Raw genomic sequence first — 20,725 nt, forward strand, 5'->3', positions numbered from 1 at the left:
ATCTAACTCCATGATCCAAGACCCCTAAAAAGTCAGAAAATCAGAGCATTGCAGAATTGGTCTATTAGTCTCCTGGGGCTGCTGTAACAAAGTTCCACAAACTGGGTAGCTTGGAACAACAGAAATTTATTTTCTCACAGGTCTGGAAGTCCAAAATCAAGGAGTTGCCAGGGCCACACGCCCGCGGAAACCTATAAGGGAACCCTTTCTTGCCTCTTCCAGCTGCTGGTGCTTTGCTGGCATCTTTGGCGTCCTTGGCTTGGGGTTGCATCATAAGCCCTCCATCCTCACAAGGTCTTCTGTGTCCTCACATCTTTCCTTTGAGCATGTCTGTTCTGTCACTGTCTCCAAATTTCCCCGTTTCATATTGGATTGGGGCCCACTCTATAACCTCATTTTTAACTGGATTACCTCGATAAAGACACTATTTCCAAAGAAAGTCCCATTCTGCGGTACTGGGGATTAGGACTTCACATATCTTTGGCAGGTGGGGAGGTGGGCACAATTCAACCCTGAAGGAACAGTTGAAAAGGCCCAATTCCTCACCACAAGCTAAACTGAAGGGCAGGGACAAGGCTGGGAACAGGACCCCAGCCCCTCCCAGGCACCACAGGATGGGGAGGCACCCTCCCCGCCCACCCCCCCTTCAGCCATCTGTTGATCACCTGGCCTGCAGGTGGAGGCAGAGAGCAAGGGGGATGGGCGAGCACCCAACACCGCTGTAAGGGCCAAAAGCCCCCGCTGGGGTAGATTCCTGAGCAATGGCTAAACGTGACCAAAGGCCTACTGAGATTTTTAGGGGGCTGTACTGACAGACCCCAACCTGGCAAAGGACTGCGGTTTCTCAGCATCTTGAAGCAAACCTCGCATTCCCAGTCTCCCCAAGAAGACTTGGGCAGGAGGCAGGGCACCCCGGAGGGGCTCATTCCACACCCACCTCACACCCGGGCACAGCTGCGCCAGCCGGAGGATGACACTTTGCGGGTGTCTCCCGGGCTGCCAGCGGGGCGGGTGCCACTGGCTGACGTGCATGGCTCCCCCCAGCCCCTAGCCCAGATGAGAGGGAGCCCCAAATGTGGCTGCCTTAAGGAGCGCTCAGGACACCGGAGCTGTCGGTGACTGAAGAGCAAACAGACAGTGGCCTAAACAGGAAAGGTGTTCATCCCAGACACCCAGGCAGCTGCGGCAGAAGACTCCTGGGTTTGTGCTGGAACCAAACGGGCTCCCAATCGGCAGCGCTGTGATCCTCATAACCTTTCCACCGCGTCTCTACCCACCCCGGGCCGGCCTCCCATGCAGGAGAGGAGTAGGCACAAAGGCCTTCCCCTTAAGTGGTTCTTGCCTCTTCTGAAGGGTGAAACTCAGATTTCCCAGAAATGCCCAAGAGCCCTCTGGCCGCACCTCGGCGCCTGCAGGCGACCGGCCAGGCTCCGGGCCAGAGTGCCCTCCCGCCTGAACATCTAGGGCTGCCGGCGACGGGCTCGTGTCTGTTCTCCTTGGGCCACAGGCGACCGGGCAGAGGAATGACCTCTGGACCCGCGTGCCAGGTCCACCACCCTGAGAAGCTGGACCTGAAGCTGGAAGGTATTTGGGGGCTGCTTCCTCTGAAGAGAGGGAAGGGGAAGTGGGATCATACACGAGATGGCCAGCTGTGGCAGACAGAGGAGCACGGGCGCGCGCGCCAAGAAGGGGTCTGCCTGTCCCGCCCCTCCTCTGGGGCCCATCCACACACGCCCCAGCAGATGTTCCCGCCTGGGCCCTGCCCTCCCCGTCTCTGTGCCAGAACTCCCGCAGGGGGAGCCCAGGATCAGCACAAGCAGAGAGCAGGCCAGTGGGGAACCCAGCTCTGGTTTATTAGAAAAGGTGTGAGCAGACTTGCACCGACAGGAGCAGCCCTCCCCCCCCCCACCCACCCCCCGCCCACCCTCACCCCACACCCGCGCCTCCCCCACCCTGGGCTGTAGTGCCTCTCAGGGCGCCGCCTCGAGTGGCCCGGACAGCAGGGTCTCCAAGCCCTGGCTGCTCCCCACCCCAGCTCCCTGATAGATTTATTGCACTTAAGAAAAAGAAAGCTCTGATCCTCTGATCTCCCCCACCCACCCCAGCCCAGGCCCTCACCCTGCCTGGGGCTGCTCTACAAATTCCAACCACCACCATCACTCACCGCCCCTCCCAAGCCATGCCTCCTGCCTGGTCCTGTGCCCGGGGCCACAAGGGGACCATCCCGCCACCACCTAGGACTCCTGCCCTGGAGGGGGCAAGCCTGGCCAAATGGAGCCCTGGGGAAAGGTGCCCGGCCCTGTGGCCGGGATCAACTCCTCCGCCCCGTCCTCCTCCCATCCACCCCCAGCCCAGTCTTCTGAGTGTCGACACATAAATAGAAGTGCTTAAGTCAGGGCGGGGAGGGCCACTCCCTGTAGCTCCTGCACCCCGTGTAGTGTTGCTGTGGGGGGCAGGGGTCCCCAGGAAGGCCCCCCACCCCCTGGGGTCCCAGGCCTCAGGAAGGCTGGGGGTGAGGGTGAGCAGATTCTCATGGCTCTGGCCTCAGCTCTTCAAAGACGGACCGGAAGAAGGGAACTTAGGGAGAAGAGATCGCAGGGGGGCACCTGTCAGAGCCAGGAGCTCCATCGCCGGCTCCCCAGCTCCCTGGGCCCCAGGCCCTCACCGCACCTAAAGTGTCACAGTGTCTCCTGCCCAGATTCCTGACTGGCTTCCAGAAGCAGCTCCTCGAGCTCCTTCTCGTTCTTGGGGCAGCTCAGCTCTGCGCGGGAAGAAGGGTGGGCGGCCTCCAGTCAGGCGGGTGGGTCGGGGGGTACCAGCCCTGCCTGAGCTAGACCCGCAGGGTAGCACAGGCCCAGGTACCGATGAGACCATCAGACTCAAGAGTCAACAGATCTTGCGTGCCCCGCCCCCAAGGAGCTCCCAGAGATGCAAGGGAAGTAAGGCGGGGACTGAGGGTCAAGTCCCACTCGTCCCTGCCCCTTCAAGGGCCATTTTAAAGAGGGGGAAGCTGAGGCACACCAACAAGCAGGTGCTTGGCCGGGGTCACACGCAGCACACAGGGGCCCCAGTCACCTGGCCCCAGAGGTCCTCTCACCGTGTTCCAGGCCACAGCTGCCCACCTTGGCCTCGGGCCCTGGGGGCGGCTCCGGGGGCAGTGCGAGAGCGAACTCGGGCTTCAGGCCGTTGGGCAGCGGTGGCCCTGACTGGGGCGGCTCCGGCTGTGGCTGAGGCTCAGACGATCCTGGGTCCCGAGCGTTGACGGCCTCGGCTGGCGTCCGGGCAGGTGAGGTGGGCAGGAAGGACAAGGCAGGTGGGGATGGGGGACAAGGAGGGGCAGGTGGGGAAGGAGAGGCGGGTGGCACGGGAGGCTCTGCCCTCTCGGGTGGACTCTCCACCCGGGTCACCACAAACACTTTGTGGCCCCGGCCCGGGCTGGACACGGAAATGCGCTGCTCAGTGGGGGAGGAGGGGCAGCCTGGGGGGCTCCTGTCCCCAGGGCCCAGGGAGTCCGTGGGGGGCACCAGGGCGGGGCAGGGGGCCTCAGCCCTCTCCCCATCCTCCTCCTCCCCCTCGTCCCCCTCGGAGTCTGAGTCTGAGTCTGAGTCCGGCCCGGCGCCGGGGCCGGGGGCCCCGTTCTCCTGCGCCCCGCTGGCGGGCCCCTCCCCGGGCCCGGGGTCGTCTGGCTGGGGCTCGGTGACGGTGATCTCGGGCATGGAGGCCGACAGCTGCAGGCGCTGCTCCTTCTCCTCCCGCTCCCGCGCCAGCACGAAGTTGCGCTTGCAGCCGTTCTGGATCTCAGCAAGCAGTGCCTTCTGCGTCTCGATGAAGCTCTTCACCTGCGGGCAGAGCGGGCCTGGCTCGGGCTCTGGGTGGCCCGCCCCCAGCGGGTCCTGGGGCCGCCCGGGCCAGCCAGCCGCCCCCCCACACCTGCCCGCAGGGAAGAGCGCACTCACCGCCTCCTTCTTGGGCTCGCGGTCAAGGTCCAGGCGCAGCAGAGAGTGGTTCACCTTGAGGGCCAACGACAGTGCCATGAGCCCGCCCGTCTTGATCTCGTTCTCCCGAAGGTCCAGTCTCAGGAGGCGGGGGCTCTCGGCGATGAACTCCGCCACCGCCACCGCGCCTGGGAGGGGGACCGCAGGGGCTGGCCACGGGCCCACACCCGGCTGGCCGCCCCCCAGCCTGGCCGCCCCGCCTCCCGCACCCGGCCCCGCGCCCTACCCTCGCACGTGAGCTTGGTGGAGGCCAGGCCGAGGCGCAGCACGCTGCGGTTGCCGATGAGGCCGTTCTTGAGGTTCCGCACGCCCTCGTTCCCGATGGGGTTGTGGCCCAGGTTCAGCGTCTCCAGGCTGTGTGTGTGCGGCTGGAGGGAGCGGCGCACGAGAGCCAGGAAAGACCCAGGAGGCCAGTCAGGAACGAGGCAAACGCACACGCCCTCTCCTCGGCAGCGCCCCCCTAGTCCGAACGCCGGCACGTTCCTGCTTCGGGCCGAATCCCTCCTGTACTCAGAAGTCTCCCAAGAGCCAGCTGCCCTGTCCACTCCTCAGCCCTCCGAGCGTCCAGCCAGGCCCCTGTCCCCACAGCCCCGGGCCCAGCCTCCGCCCTCGCCGGCATCCCGAGGACTCTGGGCACAGGCCTCACCGAGGATAATTCTTAACCTGGGTCTGAGTCTTTGTACCCTGTGGGCTGGCTTTAAATACCACATGATGAAAAGATTTGAGACTTACTGATGGCTTCCAGAAATGCTAACTTTCTATGCAAAACATTTTCACCTCGTACAAAGCGTTGTACTGGGCTATGGTGCTGGATGCAGAGAGACAATGAAAGAAGGGCTACTTTCCTCAAGGGAAAGAGGGTGCAGAAGCTGAAGCAAAGACCAAACAGGGCTGGAGGAAGAGAGCAGGTTCCTGAACTGGCAGGGTGAGCGACACTGGGAGCCACGACAGCCGGAAGGTGATGAGAGCCGGGGGTGGGAGAGGTGCCGGACCGGACCGCGCTGCCCCCCCGCCCCTCTCCAGCCGACTCACCAGCGTCATGCCCAGAAAGGCCATGCCCGTGTGCGTGAGCTGGTTGTTCCACAGCACCAGCGTCGCCAGCCCCTTCCTCTGCTCCTTGAGGCCCTCGCAGATGTAGGCCAGACCTGGGGAGGCCCGTGGGCAAGTCCTGTCTGTGGTCGGGGGATCTCCCCGGGGGACACTGGCCCGGGAGCCACCCCGCCAAGCGCTCAGAAGCCCCTGCCCCAGCCTGCCCGGCCCCACAGGCTCTGGCCCTGACACCTCCTGCTACTGCCCCCCTGCCTTGGGCCTGGCACACACGGCTCCCCGACCCCTGGGCCGGGAACGTTCCTCCTCTGGACACCCTGATGAAGGCCTCCGCCATCTGTTTCAGATCTCTGCTCAAATCTCCCCCTCTCATGGGACAATCCCGGCCAGCCGAACCTCAGCAGACAGCTCAGCCCGCCATCACTGCTTTATTTTTCTCCAGAGCACATTTCACCATCCGACAGACTCAGCATTCCATTAACGTATCTTGGCTTTGTCTCTCCTGAGGGCAGAGACCCCTGCCGCACTCACGGCTGTGAACCCAGAGCCGACAGGCCCCAAGCGTGGGAGGTGCTCAGTACACGTGGGTCCGGGCCCAGCTGCCCCGGAGGAGGGCACTGGCCCCACTGGCCCACTCTGCACCCCCTCCCGCAACCCTGTCTTCACACTGAGGCCAGGGGACGCTGCTCGACAGTGAACAGGGATGAAATCAAATTCCTCCCGCTGACGAGGCCTTGCTGACTACTCCCTCTTCACTTCTCACTCACCTCCTGGCTCACCAGGGCTCTTCCCCCCAGATATCTAATATCTAAGCTCTTTCCCACCTCAGGGCCTTTGCACTTGCTATTCCCTCCGCCTGGATTCTCTGCCTAGGCTTTTAAAACGGCTGGTTCCACCCCAGCCTCCTCATTACTGCCCAGAGGCCCCTTCCTGCACACCTTAAACAGCTTGACCCTTTATCCCGACATCCTTGTTTCCTCCAGGGCACTTTCCCCAGACTGAATTATTTCAATTATCTGCTCAATACCCCACCTCATCCTGAAGGCAGAGCTGAGCTGTTCTCTCCTCCAGGATTCCTCCCTGATCCCCAGACCGGGTCAGACACCTGCCCTGGGCTCCCACAGCCCAGCCCGGTCTGAGGCGTCACCACGAGGGCGGGGCCGGGACTGCCTCGGCCACTGCTGTGCTTCTAGCACCACGAGCACCCGGCTGGGCACACAGTGGGTGCTGGGCAACTGGAGTTGGGTGGGGGCGCGCGGACCTCGCACACACCTGAGTCCAGAACGTGGTTGTTACGGAGGTCCAGGATCTGCAGGGAGCAGTTGAACTTGAGCAGGTTGCCCAGCTGGGCCGAGTCCTGCAGGCCGTTGAGCTTGTTGTCGGCCAGGTACAGCTCCCGCAGAGTCATGTTCATCTTCAGGGCCGTGGCTGGGGGAAAAGGGGAGGGTGCTGTGACTGGCCAGGCCCAGGGGACCCGGCCAACAGCCCGAGCCCACCAGCACACCGCCCTGGGGCTCACCGAGCAGCATGAGGGGCCGCCCTGACAGGCTGGCACTCTCCAGGTGTAGCACCGCCAGGCTGCTGCGGATGCGCAGGGCGCGCGCCACGAAGGGCGCCGCGTGGTCCAGCAGGGGCGTGTTGCGGGCGTCCAGGTACTGCAGGCAGCTTGTCTGCGTGGCGGGTGCGGGGCTGGGTCAGGCTGGCCCCGGCCCTCCCCGCTCCGGGGGACCTCCCGCCCCACGTCCCAGTATCCCCGTGGGCAGCAGGGCCAGCTGGTTTTATGGCTGGGGACACTGGCTGGTGAGGGAAGGCCCAGCCTGGGGCCGTGGGGGTGAGCGAGGCAGTGCTGGTGACAGCTGAGCTCGCTGACTCCTGTGTGGCAGAGACGCCCCGTATGTGAGTGAAACGGGAATGGTGACCACAGCCGCCTCCAAGGGACACGTTACGGGCAAGTGGAGGAGGAGGGGAAATGCCAGAAGGGAGAGAAGGGGCCGGGGTGGGCCTGCAGCAGGGTGCCTCTTGGCACTGCTTTCTCACTGGCCTGGAAGCTGGGGCCCAGCACCCTCTGACGGCTCGTGGACCCAGGCCCTACAGGTTGGGGGCCCTGGAGAGGGAATGGGTGGGGGGCACCCACCTTGCGCATCATGTGGGCAGCGGCCTGCCAGCCCCGGGTGCCGATGTGCTTGTTGAAGGAGATGTTGAGGTGGGTGGCCGACTCATAGTACTCGATCATGTCGAAGAGGGCTGAGGCACCCTGGGCAGAGACAGCGGGGCTCAGCCTCAGGGTGCAGCTGCCCGGGGAAGCCAGGAGGTAGGGGCTGAGCGACTGGGGACGGGAGAGCCCTGATGCTGCTCTGGCACCTCTGGGTTCCGGCAACCAACCCTTCCCCTGTCCTGCTGCAGCCGGTCTGCTTCCTCTTACTCGCCCCCCAGAGCGGTCTAAGTGATGTGCTGCGTGACCAGGACAGGCCTCTGCCGTCCCTGGGCCTCAGGTCTCCAGGAGCCCTCCCCCGGGGTCCTGGTGGCCTCCGGACCTGGGGAGGTGAGGACACCTGGGCATAAACAGGGAGGCTGCTTTCAGAATGTTTCTTAAACTCCCCTGCAGGCACTGTGATTCTCAGCGGGCGGGGAGGGGTGGGGGGCACGCGTTCCCGGAAAGGCTCCTTCCTGGTGGTCATACACCTCCCTCCGGCTTGGCTCCCCAAGTCTCTCCCTTGCTTACAAAGCCCCTGCCTTTGGGGTGGGTCTGTGAGACCCTTCTCTGGGCCTCACACACAGTCCAACATCCCCCGCTCACTCTGGCCACAGTGGACATCTCCCCAGTCTTGTCTCTCAAGAGGCCCCGCCCAGCCTTGGTCCAAGGGGGTTCCCTCCCGCTGCCATGCCCTCCCCCCAAACCTCTAAGAGGCAGGGAGCTCAGGGAGTGGCTATGGGCAGTGGCAGGCTGCTCACATCTTCGTCCAGGTTCGTCTGCTCCAGATCCAAGACCTTGAACTGCAGCCTCTTGAAGACCTCTTCCAGGGCCTCGCAGGTCTTGTAGTCGAGCTTCTCACCTGGGACGATACGGAGCGCCGTGTGCGTGCACATCTACGTGTCCCCTTGTGCGTGCACACTTGCGTGTGGGGTGAGGGGCTGGGTGGAAACGCGGGCTCCGGGCCAAGCAGGGGAGGAAAGGTCCTCTTGCCCCTCCTCCCGCACCTCCCCACGGCTCGCAGCACCTGCCTCACCTCAGGAAGGGCGCCCACACCTCCCTGCCCGCTAGCCAAGGGCCCCCTGGCCCCGTCCAGACACACACCTTTCAGGTCCAGACAGTCAATACGGTGCCCGAGGTCCGTGAACTCCTGGGAAAGCAGAGTGGACGGTGGTTAAGGCAGGAGGACACCTGCAGGCGCCAGGCTGGACCTCCCTGAGAGTGGGGCAGCCGGGGCTCTGAAACAAGCAACCCTGGAACATTCTGGAATGACCCATCCAGAGGGAAGGCACTGAGGCAGTGCTTGACCAGCACGACCAGGCTGGACAGGTGGCAGGAAAGGCACCTGTGAGACGGCTGGGGGCGAGCAGGCCAGACGTACAGTAACACCCTAGTCATATAAAAACGGAAACTGCCCTTGCGTCTGTGTACCTCTAGAGAGTGACTCGTTCTCTATTTATAAAAGCACAGAAAGTCCAGGGGACGAAAACCCCAAGCTGTCACCAGCGGGGACTCCTGGGGAATGGGACTTGGGCAAGAAGTGAGAAACAGGTTTTGCTTTTTGTATCTGTAGTATTTTAACTTTTTTTAAAGTCAGAGAATATACATTACTTTTGTCATTCAGACTTTTAAATTTTGTATACGTGGCTTTTCCCCTGGGGAAGAGAATTGCTTTGGGGAGTGAAAGATTCTTGACAAGTAATTTCCTACTTCACATAATTCTGTACTGCTTAAATATTCAGGAAGAGCCCGATTACTTTTACAGTTGGAAAGAAGTTTTCCAGAGACATATTTACAGTCCCCTGGCTGGCCGGCCAGGCTGGGGAGGGGAGTGCTCTGTACACCCTCTCTTGCTCGGGGCGGACACCACAGGCCCGGAGGGTGCTGAGGGGCGGGGTGAGGGCAGCTTCACCCCAGGGACTGCCCCCCAGTACCCCACACGCCCCCAGCACGCGGCATACCTGGAGCTGCCTGAGGAGCTTGGGGATCTGCCTGCAGTTTAGCTTCTGGCAGGCCTGCTTGTAGGCACCAAGGACCTCATCCACGGTCACATTCTGGGCTGCAGGCAGAGAGGACCCGGGCCTGTGACTTTCCACACCCTGGGCCTCTTTCCCCCACTCCCGCCCACTGGCCTGTGCCATCGCCCCTTCCCCCTCAACCTCCATGATAAACCTTCCTTCCAACGACCCACCGAGCTCAGTCCTGCCGCTGAGGTGCCTCGCTGTGACTGCTGCTCTGGGGAGGTGTCCCCGGACGCCCCCAAACCAAGTCAGCGCCACCCTCCCCACCTCCCCAAGGCTCCCCAACACCTTCACGTGAACATTACACAACTACTATCACGCCATGTTTCTACTTGTCAGCTGTCTCCCCCTCTAGACTGCGAGTCCCAGAAGGGCAGGGCTGGGGCTGTCTTGGTCACCACTGTGTCCCCAACACCATCCAGCAGAGGGCCAGGCCCAGAGCAGGTGTTTTGATTTGTGGTTTTTTTTTTTGAACGAGAGAATGAATCCACAACTTTGACCTTATAAGGAAGTGGAGGTCAGAAAAGCGAAGCACCTTGCCCAAGGCCACACAGCTGCTAAGTGGTGGAGCCGGAACTCAGCTCTTAACTGAGATGCCACGTGGCTTCTCAAACTCCCCGCTCCCTCAACAGCGAAATATTCCTGGACGGTACTCAGGACGGGGCTTCCTGTCCCAGGGATACGGCAGTGGTCAGAGTCCCTGACACGGCCCTGGTGCCCCATGGTTACAGGCAGTGGCTCCCAAAATGAACACGGGGATGCAGCCCAAACCCAACAACTGCACAGCCCTGTCCTCGGGAAGCTCAGGGCCTGTCGCCACGTGGAAGGTAAGGCTGGCCTTTGTCTGCACAGATTTGCCTTTTCTGGACATTTCACAAAAATGGTGGTAAACAGTATGTGACCTTTGGTGGCCAGCTTCTTTCTGGAACATAACAATTTTGAGTTTCGGTCCCTTTGTAGCGCTATGTAGTAACTGTCGGATGTATGCATTTTGTTTATCCATTCGCCAGGTGAAAAGATATTTGTATTCCTTTCAGTTTTTGGCTATCAGAGCTTGGATTTTGTGCTGGGGCAACCAGGAGAGCAGGAAGAAAAGGCTCTGAGCAGGGAAGGGACAGGGTAATAAGGCCTGGGAATAGAAAGCTCTCAGGGCCAGCAGAATGGAGAGGGCACAGGAGTGGCAGGGCGGGCAGGGGATGGGCCAGCGGGAGCCCCTCCTGAGCTTCTGGGCAAGCATCTCTGAGGGGCTGGGTTCCCCGGCCACTGCTCTGGCCGGGGGCCGTACGCCCCGACCTCATCAAGCAGCACCCTGTCTTCTCGGCGAGGAAACCAAGGTCCAGGGAAGGAAAGCTGCCTCCCTGGGGTCAGGCAGCTGGTACAAGGCAGAGTCAAATATTTGCTCCAGAACTCTCTCCACCGCGTTGGGTGGGGTTGCTGGAAGAGAGCAGCCGACAGCGGCCCCAGGCTTCCCAGAGGTCAGGCCCGGTCCTCTGCCCCTCTCTTCCTCCTTGGCTGGAAGCAGGCGGGGTCGGGGTGGAGCCTGGGTGAAGCTAGAGGTGATCGACAGCCTTCCCCAGTGCCAGCTGCCCCCCTGCAGGCCTAGCAAGGGAGCTCTCTGACGTGCAGTCATGTGCCTGGCGGCTCCCAGCCCTTGGGGGCGGGGAGGGGGGGGGGGAACAGGAGCTGGCCTCAGGGAATCCAGCCAAGCAGGGGCCACTGACCCCCAGGGGGTCCATGAACTTGAGTGGGGAAAAACTGCCTTTTTATTTGCACTAACTGAACTGAAATGAAAGTCAGCATTTCCTTCTTAGTAACATAGCACAAAAAAGAGAGAAAAAAGAAATATTGTTTAGCAGACCCTAAGACTCTGTCCTCAATAGAAATGGCAGATGTTTTCACATCACGTAACAGTTATTGCGGATTCTGAATGCTCATCACTACTTCGTTCGTCATTCGAGCTGCTGCTATATCCTGTTATTTCATGTGTGTCAACGAGGAAGGGCGTAATTACTAGATCATGATTTTTTAAATATTTAATAAACTGTATTTTAACTGGTATCCTTTGTAATCCTACTTTTTGCCTTTAAAAAGCATTACTCCAAGAAAGGGTACACTGGTTTTATCAGATGGCCAAAGGGCAAAAACTGCTCCCCTAGACACGCTCCCTTCAATAAAGGCCCCCAGGCCAAGGTGGGGTTGGCCTGCTCATGTCAGATGGGGATGAAGTAGGGACTGGCTACACGTGGGGTCATCACTAGGAGTTCTCGGTGTCCTAGACCAGGGGTCCCCAACTCCCGGGCCGCGGAACGGTACCGTTCCGCGGCCTGTTTAGGAACTGGGCCGCATAACAGGAGGTGAGTGGCGGGCGAGCGAGTGAAGCTTCATCTGCTGCTCCCCATCACCCGCATTACCGCCTGAACCATAACCCCCACCCGCTCCACCTCCGGTTCGTGGAAAAACTGTCTTCCATGAAACCAGTCCCTGGTGCCAAAAAGGTTGGGGACTGCTGTCCTAGACAGTCTACAGGGAATAAGAGCCCTAAGCAATCTCTCAAACTGCAGTTGGTCCTTTAGATGTTTAGCTCTGACATCCCTTCCTCCAGGAAGCCCTCCCTGACCGCCTAGGACTTTCAGCTCCTGAAGTCCCCTGGGATCCTGCTCAGTGGGTCGGTCTTTGTTCTGATGAGCCTCCTGCTGAGTTCAAGGCCCAGGGTCTCTGACCTTGCCACCTCCACACCAGCCACAGGTACCATCCAGCCACCCCTTCAGCCAGGCGCCCATGGGGTTTGGATGCAGGCACAGCCTCACACAAGGTCACAGCCAGGGCTCGGGGAGGCTGCATCTGTCCACTCACGTACAGCAGGGGAAGCTGAGAGCAGGGGGTAGGAAAGATGGACATACTCAGAGACATGGGGGTCCAGGGCCCAGAGCACCTGGAGACAAGAATGACAAGTGCATCTTGTCACTTTCCTCTGATGCTGAGACACATGTTCAAGCTGGGGACAGCACTGGGGAAAGACACTAAAGAAACAGAAGCGGGGGTTCAGTCCGTGCACTGTGGCGTGGGCTCGGCAGCCTGCAGGCACCCCAACCCTGTCTCGATTTCCCCAACAGCATCACGAGCACGTCCCCAGGCCTGGCCCGTCACCAGTGGGCACACGCGAGTGTCAGGTGGGTCGGGAAGAACCTCGTAGTAATCATTACGTATGTGTGTTTCATTCATATACTAAGAAAAAAGAACTATCACATCAAAACCAGCAATTTGCATACACTATCACTTGAAAATGAATGAGATGAAACATATTCAAATTTTTTAAACGAACCAATTAAAAAAAAAAAAATAGTAAGGAAACGGCAGTACAGGTGGTTCGGAGAAATAACATGGAGCATTGAGACAGCACTTCCGCTGTGCCAGGCGCCACCCAAGCACTTTATAAGCTGGCAGGGCTGGCCCAGGCCGGCTGGCTCAGCCCCGGCCGCCACACACTTGTTCATTTGTGATGTTGTGACGAAATCATCAAGACCTCTACCTCGGGTCATCCGCCCTCCACTTGTCCAGCCTTAACCGAACCACACAGGCTGCGGCGAGTCAACGGGCCGCTCTCCCAGGCCGCGGCGGCTCCGAAGCATGGGGCCCGGGCCTCCAGGCTGCAGCTCGGCACCCACAGACATGCATGTGTGCCCGGTCTACCCCGAGGACTCAGCGGGCGGGCGGTGAGCTGGGGAGGAGGAGGGCCGCTCACGCGGTGCGCTGGCTGGACGCTAGGGGTGGGCCGGGCTGACAGGCCCGAGTCGGAGCTCTGGGGCCAGGTTCCGGAGGGCGGGGTTGCAAAGTGGTGAGGGCCCCGCTCCAGCCCGAAGTCAGGGGGCTTGGGTCCTGGCTCCTCCCTCCCGTACTCCGCGAGCTCGACCTCGGGAAGGCCCTCCCCGGGCAGCATCTCACGCTGCCCACCGGAGACGGGGCATCTCGCAGCATGGTTGAGAGCACGGGCTCCGAAGCCAGAGCGCCTGGGGCCGAATCCTGGCTCCCAGCTTAAACTCTGTGACTCCGAGCAAAGCAATTTGACCTCTGTGCCTCAATCACCTCACCCCGAAAACGGGGCTGAGTGTGAGTCCTCCCAGGGTAAGTGTGGTGACTGAGTTAGCACAAGTCCATCCCTCAGACCAAGGCTTAGCACACGCCCATAAGTGCTCACCAAAGGCCGGCCATCACTGTCGTGCTGTGTCCCCCACTGGAAGGCAGGGACCCAGAACAGACTTGCCAAAGCACCTGTCCAGAGACGGAATGGTTGGCGAGACCAGGAGGACACGTGGGTGTGCAAGGGGGACACGTACATGAGTGTGTGTTCCCTCAGCTCCCAAGGCCACGGCTCCGAAGGTCCGACTTACGCAGGGGCTGGTTTAAGCGGCTGTCAGAGAGGAGGGGCGGTGACGTGAGGGGCGCCCAGCCCCATGTGCCGGGGATGGGATGTGCAGAGGTCACGGCTTTGAATAAGAGGACCTGCGTTCCAATCCTTGTCCTGGTGAGGCTGTGATAAACATTCTCAACAACCTCTTTCCCTCTCTGAAAGGGACATCTGTAGGGTCTCAGGAGATAAGGGATGTGAGGGCACCCGCCAAGTAGCTGCCCAGTGCGGGGCCTGACTCAACAGGAGACAGAGCGGGAGAAAAAGATGACGATGGTGGTGGCCGTGGTCACCACTTCCAGGTGTCGGGCACTTACTCCGTGTTAAGACACCACTCTGAGCACTTTCTACGCACAGTTTCATTCAGCCAGCTGCGGGATCCTATGAAACTGGCAGTTATATCTCCATTTCGTAATAAGGGGAAGCAAGCTCAGAGAGGGCAAGCTGTCTGTCCAAGGTCACGGAGCCAGCAGCGGCAGCACTGGAATGCACACCCAGACCTGTCTTGCTCTGTAACTGGAACACAGCTTCATTCTCACATTACCTTGGCAGGCCTGAGCAGGAGGCAGGGGCCGGGGCCAAGAGGAAGGTTTGAGCCCTGGGGAGGGACGCTGCTGTGTGCAGCGGGCGCCGGTCTCCCAGGAAGAGGCTGTGGGGCAAGCTGAGACTGCTCCCCCTCCCACCCGCCCTCACAGAGGGACAGACAGAAGGAAACCCAAGGCCAGGCATCAGGTGACAGGGAGAAAAGTCTGTCTCTCCTTTGCACACAGGTGCAACGGCACCCACAAGATGCAAGGACAGGCTGGGCACCAGGGGGCGATGGCTCAGGCCACCCCTGCCAGGCTGGAGCTGGTACTCATCCAAGTGGGAGTCAAAAACCAGGAAGCAACAGTGGGGGGTGGGGACGGACTGGGGACAAGGGGGTAGGGGGCCAACTCTCACTGCTGGGGCTTCAACAGCTAGTCGGAGACACGCATGAGACAGATACAAATACAGCGGTGGGCAATGGTCCCTGGGAGGGGAGGTGTGACAGGGTGGGAACAGGCTTGGCAGGATCCCAGGCACCAGGAGGCCAGCGCGCAGGAGGCGGAGGCGGGAGGCGACGGGGACACGGCCTCAGGAAGGACTTTGCTCTCAGCGCAAGACAGGGGCCACCGGGGCTGGTGCAGAGCGGCGTCAGGAAGCACGTGAGGTCTAGGGAGGATTGAATCTGTAGGAGACCAGGCTTGGGGAGGGGGGAGCCCACTGGGTCCCCTAACAGGGAGGCTGCCAGGACTGGGCACACCAGAGGTGACCAGCGAGGCCAAAGCTACTGGGCGGCCCAGAGCCAGGCCTGGGTTCTAACCCCCTCCATTAGCTAACCGCAAGTGGCCTTCGCTCCCCAGGGCCTGGCCACTGCATCAGCAGAGCCTACCCTGGGAGGCTACCCGTCACACCCTTCCTACCCCAAGACGGAAGGGCACCATCACCGTCACCCCACCTGACAGAGTGGAAACTGAGAGTCCCGTGGCAAGCGGGTGACCAGGCCCTTGCGGGCCCCAGGACCCCGGCTCTCGAGGCTCTTTCCTGCAGGACCCCCAGGCTCTTGTGCTCCCACGACTCGCCGTCTGTGGAACACCATCCTCCGCATCCACCCAGGCCGCTTGGGCTCACACCTTCAGAGGGGACCAGGCCAGTGCCGAAAGGGCACATGGAAGCTGGGAGCTAAAGCCTACACCCCCAGCAGTCCCCCAGTGCCCCTGCGGTGAGGCTGCCTTGGCCTGTGAAAGCACCAAGCGGCCCGCTTCCCTGGGTAGATGGGCACTGGTCCCACCACCTCCCTCCTGACGCCATCCCAGGACCCCAGGGGGGACGTCCATGCTACCTCCACTCCCCACTGTCCTCCCAAAGCCCCCGTCACAGTGACTGGTCGAGGACAGGAGGCTGACCCGTGTAGGACCAGCCATAGCCCGTCCCAGGGCCTGTGCTGGAACTATCAGGAAATAAGAGCTCTCGTCCCACAGGGGTCGCTGAGGTTGCCTCCCATTTCTGGAGCTGCTGGCATCCACCAAGAGGAGAGAACCTCCTGAGAACAAAGCCGACTCACAGGAAAGGTGACCTCAGAGGTGAAGAGAGACAAGAGTCCCGACGACGTTGTCCGAGACCCTGGATTCAGCGAGGCCTGAAGTCAAACTATTCAAGGCTCCTCAGATCCGTAAGCCAATAAATTCCCCCTTTCGGCTTCAGCCCCTTGGAGTTAGGCTTCTAATCCAGAATGCCAACTTAGATACCATCTTGCTATTCATCAGTAAATATCGCCCGAGGCCGACTGCATGCCAAGCTCTGCGCTGGCGCTAGGAGGACAGGGAGGGCTCTGACCGGGTGCCCTGCCCGTCAGGGCTTCTCACCTGGGGAGAGGGGATCCAGGGAGGCCCTCGGAGGGCGCCGTGAGTGCTCTGGACCGAGCTGGGACAAGGCCGGCGGGAGGCAGCCAGGCCTCAGAGGCCCCTTTTAAGCCTTGCCCATGAACGGGACCCTCCCCCCGCCACCGGGCACTGTGCTCTAGCCTCACCCCAGACTCTTCCCTTTCCTCCCAATGCAGGCCCAGTGCTTCATCACACCTCATTCTCTCCCTCCTCTTATGCATTACGCTCTCCTTTCAGCCCTCAGCTCCAGGGTCCCCTTCTCTAGGGGGCCCTCCGTGACCCCCCCAGCTGGCCAGGCTCCCTCCTCTGGGCTCCCCCATCTCAGCCCTGCCCACACTGAACTGTCACTGTCTAAGGGGCCAGTCTGTCTCCCCGCACTGGACTGGGAGCCCCAGGGCTGTGGTCCATGCATATCCCCAACATTGCCCGGAACAGGGCCAGGCACAGGGAGGGCACCAAAATAGGGCGAAGGAGTGACAGACAGACGGAGGAGTTCACGTCGGGCCAGTGTCCTGGACTTGAAGGCAGACTGAGCCCTCCTGACATTGCAGGGCTGGGGGTGGGCGTGGGGGCCTGCTCCACGTGTAGAAGACCAAGGAAGCCTGGAGAAAGGCGAGAGGCACGCCAAGGCCCAGACCCGGCCAGAAACTACTCACGTTGTGAGGCATGCTCTCAAAATCAGAGTGCTCCCTGCATAGAAAGGTGCAAGGTGCTCTTTATTTCACCCCGATTCCCCACCGGGCATCCTGCCAGGCACCCTGTGGCTGAATCTTTAATCCTCATCACAGACCCGCAGAGCAGAGAAACCCCGAGCCCACGACCTATCACACTGCACAGAGGAGGAAACCTCTGGGGACGCTCACTGGTCCCCTAGGGTCATGCAGCTGGGACGGGGAGGGGTGTCAAAGCCAGGACTGCTCCCGTCTGCCGCTGCTGCCCTGCGGTCCTCAGGCCCCTCAGCTTCAGGCTGGACACAGGGGTCTGGCGGGCGGCAGAAACGCAGCCTTCTCTAAGAGCAGGACAGGGAGGTTGCCAGAGGGATCAGTCTTTCTCTTTGTGGTTTCTGGGGCCTGGAGAGCCAGCCCTGCCCTGAGCAGGGCCGCCCTCCGGGGTTTCCTCACAGCGCCTGCTGAGACCGGGTCTCCACAGGACATCCACAGGTACCGGCGGCTGCGGGTGAGAAGTGCAGGTGTGGGACAGCCTTGTCCCCTCCCCCACAGTCCCCTAGTAAGCAGTCACCAGTCCACCCACATGCTGGCCCTACCCCGGAGCCCCCGCGTGGACGAGGAGACAAACCCAGAAGCAGTCGCAAGGCAGCATCACCAGCCGTGAGAGAGAGTGAGGGGGGATCACGGAGGCGTGGAGGACAGGCCGGCTGGGATCTGCTGGGAAGAGAGCATCTGGAAAAGCCTCCCAGAGAAGGTCTTGAAGAGTGAGACAGCAAAGGGGGAAAGGCATCCTGGGCAGAGGGAACTCTGTGGACAAAGCACAGAAGTAGAGACTGCACTGTGCGTCTGGGCGGTGAGCTGCAGGACTGGGAGGGTCCAGGGTATGTGAGAGGAGGGGGTCGGCAAGGAGGCTGGGGGAGGCCACCCATGGAGGCCTCAGCCGCTGAGCATGGACGGGGGGTGTCTTCCCAGAGGTGCTGCTGGCAGAGCCTACACGCAGGTGAGGTGCGAGGGCAGACCTGGCTCAGGGGCTACAGTAGTCAAGGTCCCCACCCGATCTTCACCAGTGACACAGCCACCTGGATATAAGGCCTCAGGGCCTTTGCACCTGCTGCGCCTCTGCTCAGAGCACTCTTCTACCTTATATCCTCATGGTTTCCTCTCTCCCTCCCTGCCTGCAGGTCTCTGCTCCAACATCGCCTCCTCGGAGGCCTTCCCCGACCACCCTATAGGAAACAATCCCCCTTTGTCCTTGTCCATCCCTGTACCCGGCTTCATTCTCTGTGTGGCACTTCTCACGACCCAACATAAAGCTTTAGGATCTATGTGTGTGCTTATGCTGCAAGGAGGGCAAGGATTTTACTGCTTTTGTTCACTGAAGCATCCCCAGAAGGGTACATACTGGGTGCACAGCAGGTGCTTAATATTTGTTGACAGAGCAAATGAATGCAGAGGCTGGGGCAGGCAGTGGGTCCCTGAAGTCAGAAGGACAGGCAGCTGAGTCCCCAGCTCTGCCCAGGCCAGCTGGGTGAACTCAGGGAAGATTCCTTCTCTCTCGGCGACCCCTACTCAGGCAGTGAGGGTGGGCGCGTGATGAGGTCACGGATGGGCGTGCTTAGCCCAGAGTAGGCACTTCCAGACATCCCCTTCAGGGGCCCGGATGCTTCCTGCACTCCCGCAATGCCACACACATCCCTCCCACGGCCTGGGCCGCCCCAAAGGTGGGGCGGGGGCAGGAGAGAGGCAGAGCAACGCAAGGGTTCCTGGGGCCCGAAGTAGGGAGGAGGCAGGGAGCACCCACGTAGCTTTCGGCGGGGGTCCCACCGCCACTGCAGACATGAGGCTCTGCGGCCCCTGTCTCTGCAGAGCCACGTGTCTTATGCTGCCCACGTGCCGCTCTTCCTCATTCCCTGACCCGTGCTGCCCTAGGCACAGAATCAGAGTGCGCGGGGCCCTCAGAGGCTTCTCAAGACCGGGCATTTCTCATGGGAGTGCGTCCCTCGGCCAGGCCACGGGTACTCGAGGACCGGTGGGCAGCCACAGAAGGATGCCACGGAGCAGCCAGCACCCAACTGTGAACATCCAGAGACCCCAGGAGACCAGGCATCACACCACCTGTTCACCTCTGCCCGTGGCCGCCTCCAAGGTCCTTGCCGTGAGAACCCTGGGATGCGGCTGTCAGTCTTCACTGTGGCACTGCTCATTTTTCCAGGGTGCGGGAGGCACTCCCAGCCCCTTCCCTGTATTTGAGGAACTCCCTGCCTCAGGTGTCCAGCTGCCCACTCCCACCCCTCCTAGGCCTGGTTCTCCACCTGCCTGGTGGCATCCTCCCCCCATACACCCCTCTGCTATGAGTCCTTCAGGGATCCGTTTCTGGGCCTGCAACCGAGAACACATGCCTGACACACGGGGAGACAGGGGCCCCGAGGAGGAAAGTTCCTCAGCCCGGGGCGGGGGGGGACATTTAAATCCAGGTCCGTGCTTCTGACCCCATCCCTCGAGCCAATGCCCTGCATTTCCAAACGCCGCTCCTCCCCACCCCCCTCCACGCCCAGAATCCTCTGCGGCGCACAGCAGAGAAGGAGGGGAGGGAACACGCCATGTGCAGGGGCCTCTCTGGTGCTTGGCAGAGCCATCGTTTTGCACCTACCCCCAGACAGACTAAGGGATTTACGAACCTGATCTCATTTACGCCTCCTAACAGCCCTGAGAAGTAGGGCTTATCCCCCGCTGCCTTCCAGATGAGGCCTGCAAATGGCAAGTGACCTGCCCAAGGACACTTTCCCAGCTGGAAGCGGAGGCAGGAGCTGGTCCCATCTGCCGTCCTCCTGCATTCCCTACCGCTGGGCTGCTGGCTCCTCGACTGGGGAGGGGCCCTTCGCTGTGGGAGCTCATTGAATTCCCCACTCTGCCCCTCCAAGAAGGCCTCTGCCAGCCCATTCCCCAAAGATGGAAACTGAGGTGCAGGATTCTTACACACTCAGTGATTCTCAGAATAAAGAGAAATTCAAATGAAACGTAAGCATGCTGACAGATTTTTCACCTACCAGAGAGGCCAACACCCACGAGGTGGACAGCACACGCTGGGGACCGTGGGAAGCAGGCGCGCCCTCGAGCAGCGGTGTCCCCAGCAACCAGTACAACCCCTTTGGAAAGCAATTTGGCTACACCAGTCAAAACTCCAAAATACAAGTGCATGTACCCTTTGCTTCAGCCACTCCACTCCTGGAGAGTCATCCTACAGATACCTTTGCGAAGGTGCAAACTTATATACCTATAAGGTTACTCACGGCAGCACTGTTTGCAAACAGAGACCTGAACTGACACCAGTACCTATCAGTAGGGGAGCAGTCAACACACCCTGGTCCACCCGCGCACAGGAACTCTCTGCGGCCACAAAGAATGCGGCCGCTCTCTCTGAGCCAATAGGGAACAACATCCAAGCCACATCAAGTGAAAAAGCACAGTGCAGGGACTTCGCTGGTGGTCCAGCGGTTAAGAACCTGTCTTGCAATGCAGGGGACGCCGGTTCAATCCCTGGTCGGGGAACTAAGATCCCACATGCCACGGGGCAACTAACCCCGCGCGCCACAACTACTGAGCCCACACGCCACAACTAGAGAAGCCCGCGCAGCACAACAAAGAGCCCACGTGCCGCAACAACAAGATCCCGTGTGCCGCAACTAGGACCCGACACAGACAAAAATAAAATGAAAAATGAAAAAAAGAAAAGCACAGTGCAGAACACTGCTGGTGAACGCCACCTTTTATGAAATAAAGGAAGAAAATAAAAACCCGCGCTCACTGTTAGCGCGCAGACTAACACAGAGACGGAGCAGCGAGCGAAGCCACTCAGGAATCAGAGCAGGCAGGCTCCCGGTCGCTTCACTGGGCTTCCTGGCAGCCCCCAAAGCCACGTCCTGGGGTGGGCGCCTCCTTCAGCAGGGGGGGGCTGTGCTCGTCCCCGAGCGCCACATACAGCCACCCACCGTG

The 20,725-nt window shown here is 60.7% G+C and overlaps 1 protein-coding gene and 1 long non-coding RNA gene across 2 annotated transcripts in view; one reads left to right on the forward strand and one right to left on the reverse strand.

Annotated features, from left to right (window-relative positions):
• Nucleotides 1–1,833: 1,833 nt before the first annotated feature.
• PPP1R37 (protein phosphatase 1 regulatory subunit 37) overlaps nucleotides 1,834–20,725 on the reverse strand; it is a 42,431-nt gene continuing 23,539 nt past the window's right edge. Inside the window, exons 2-13 of the mRNA XM_036834598.1 lie at nucleotides 9,195–9,292; nucleotides 8,338–8,383; nucleotides 7,995–8,095; nucleotides 7,177–7,296; nucleotides 6,562–6,712; nucleotides 6,315–6,470; nucleotides 5,028–5,140; nucleotides 4,222–4,363; nucleotides 3,957–4,123; nucleotides 3,098–3,839; nucleotides 2,671–2,761; nucleotides 1,834–2,577 (exon numbers count right to left, since the gene is read on the reverse strand). Coding sequence (XP_036690493.1) covers nucleotides 2,679–2,761; nucleotides 3,098–3,839; nucleotides 3,957–4,123; nucleotides 4,222–4,363; nucleotides 5,028–5,140; nucleotides 6,315–6,470; nucleotides 6,562–6,712; nucleotides 7,177–7,296; nucleotides 7,995–8,095; nucleotides 8,338–8,383; nucleotides 9,195–9,292 — 1,919 coding nt within the window. The 3' untranslated portion in view covers nucleotides 1,834–2,577; nucleotides 2,671–2,678. The remainder of the gene's footprint in view (nucleotides 2,578–2,670; nucleotides 2,762–3,097; nucleotides 3,840–3,956; nucleotides 4,124–4,221; nucleotides 4,364–5,027; nucleotides 5,141–6,314; nucleotides 6,471–6,561; nucleotides 6,713–7,176; nucleotides 7,297–7,994; nucleotides 8,096–8,337; nucleotides 8,384–9,194; nucleotides 9,293–20,725) is intronic.
• On the forward strand, nucleotides 12,840–18,211 carry LOC118885707. Its single transcript, XR_005017533.1, has 3 exons — nucleotides 12,840–12,967; nucleotides 15,663–15,853; nucleotides 17,914–18,211. It is a non-coding gene; the product is annotated as an uncharacterized LOC118885707 (long non-coding RNA).

The sequence above is a fragment of the Balaenoptera musculus genome, chromosome 19, assembly GCF_009873245.2.
Source record: "Balaenoptera musculus isolate JJ_BM4_2016_0621 chromosome 19, mBalMus1.pri.v3, whole genome shotgun sequence".
Taxonomy (NCBI): domain Eukaryota; kingdom Metazoa; phylum Chordata; class Mammalia; order Artiodactyla; family Balaenopteridae; genus Balaenoptera; species Balaenoptera musculus.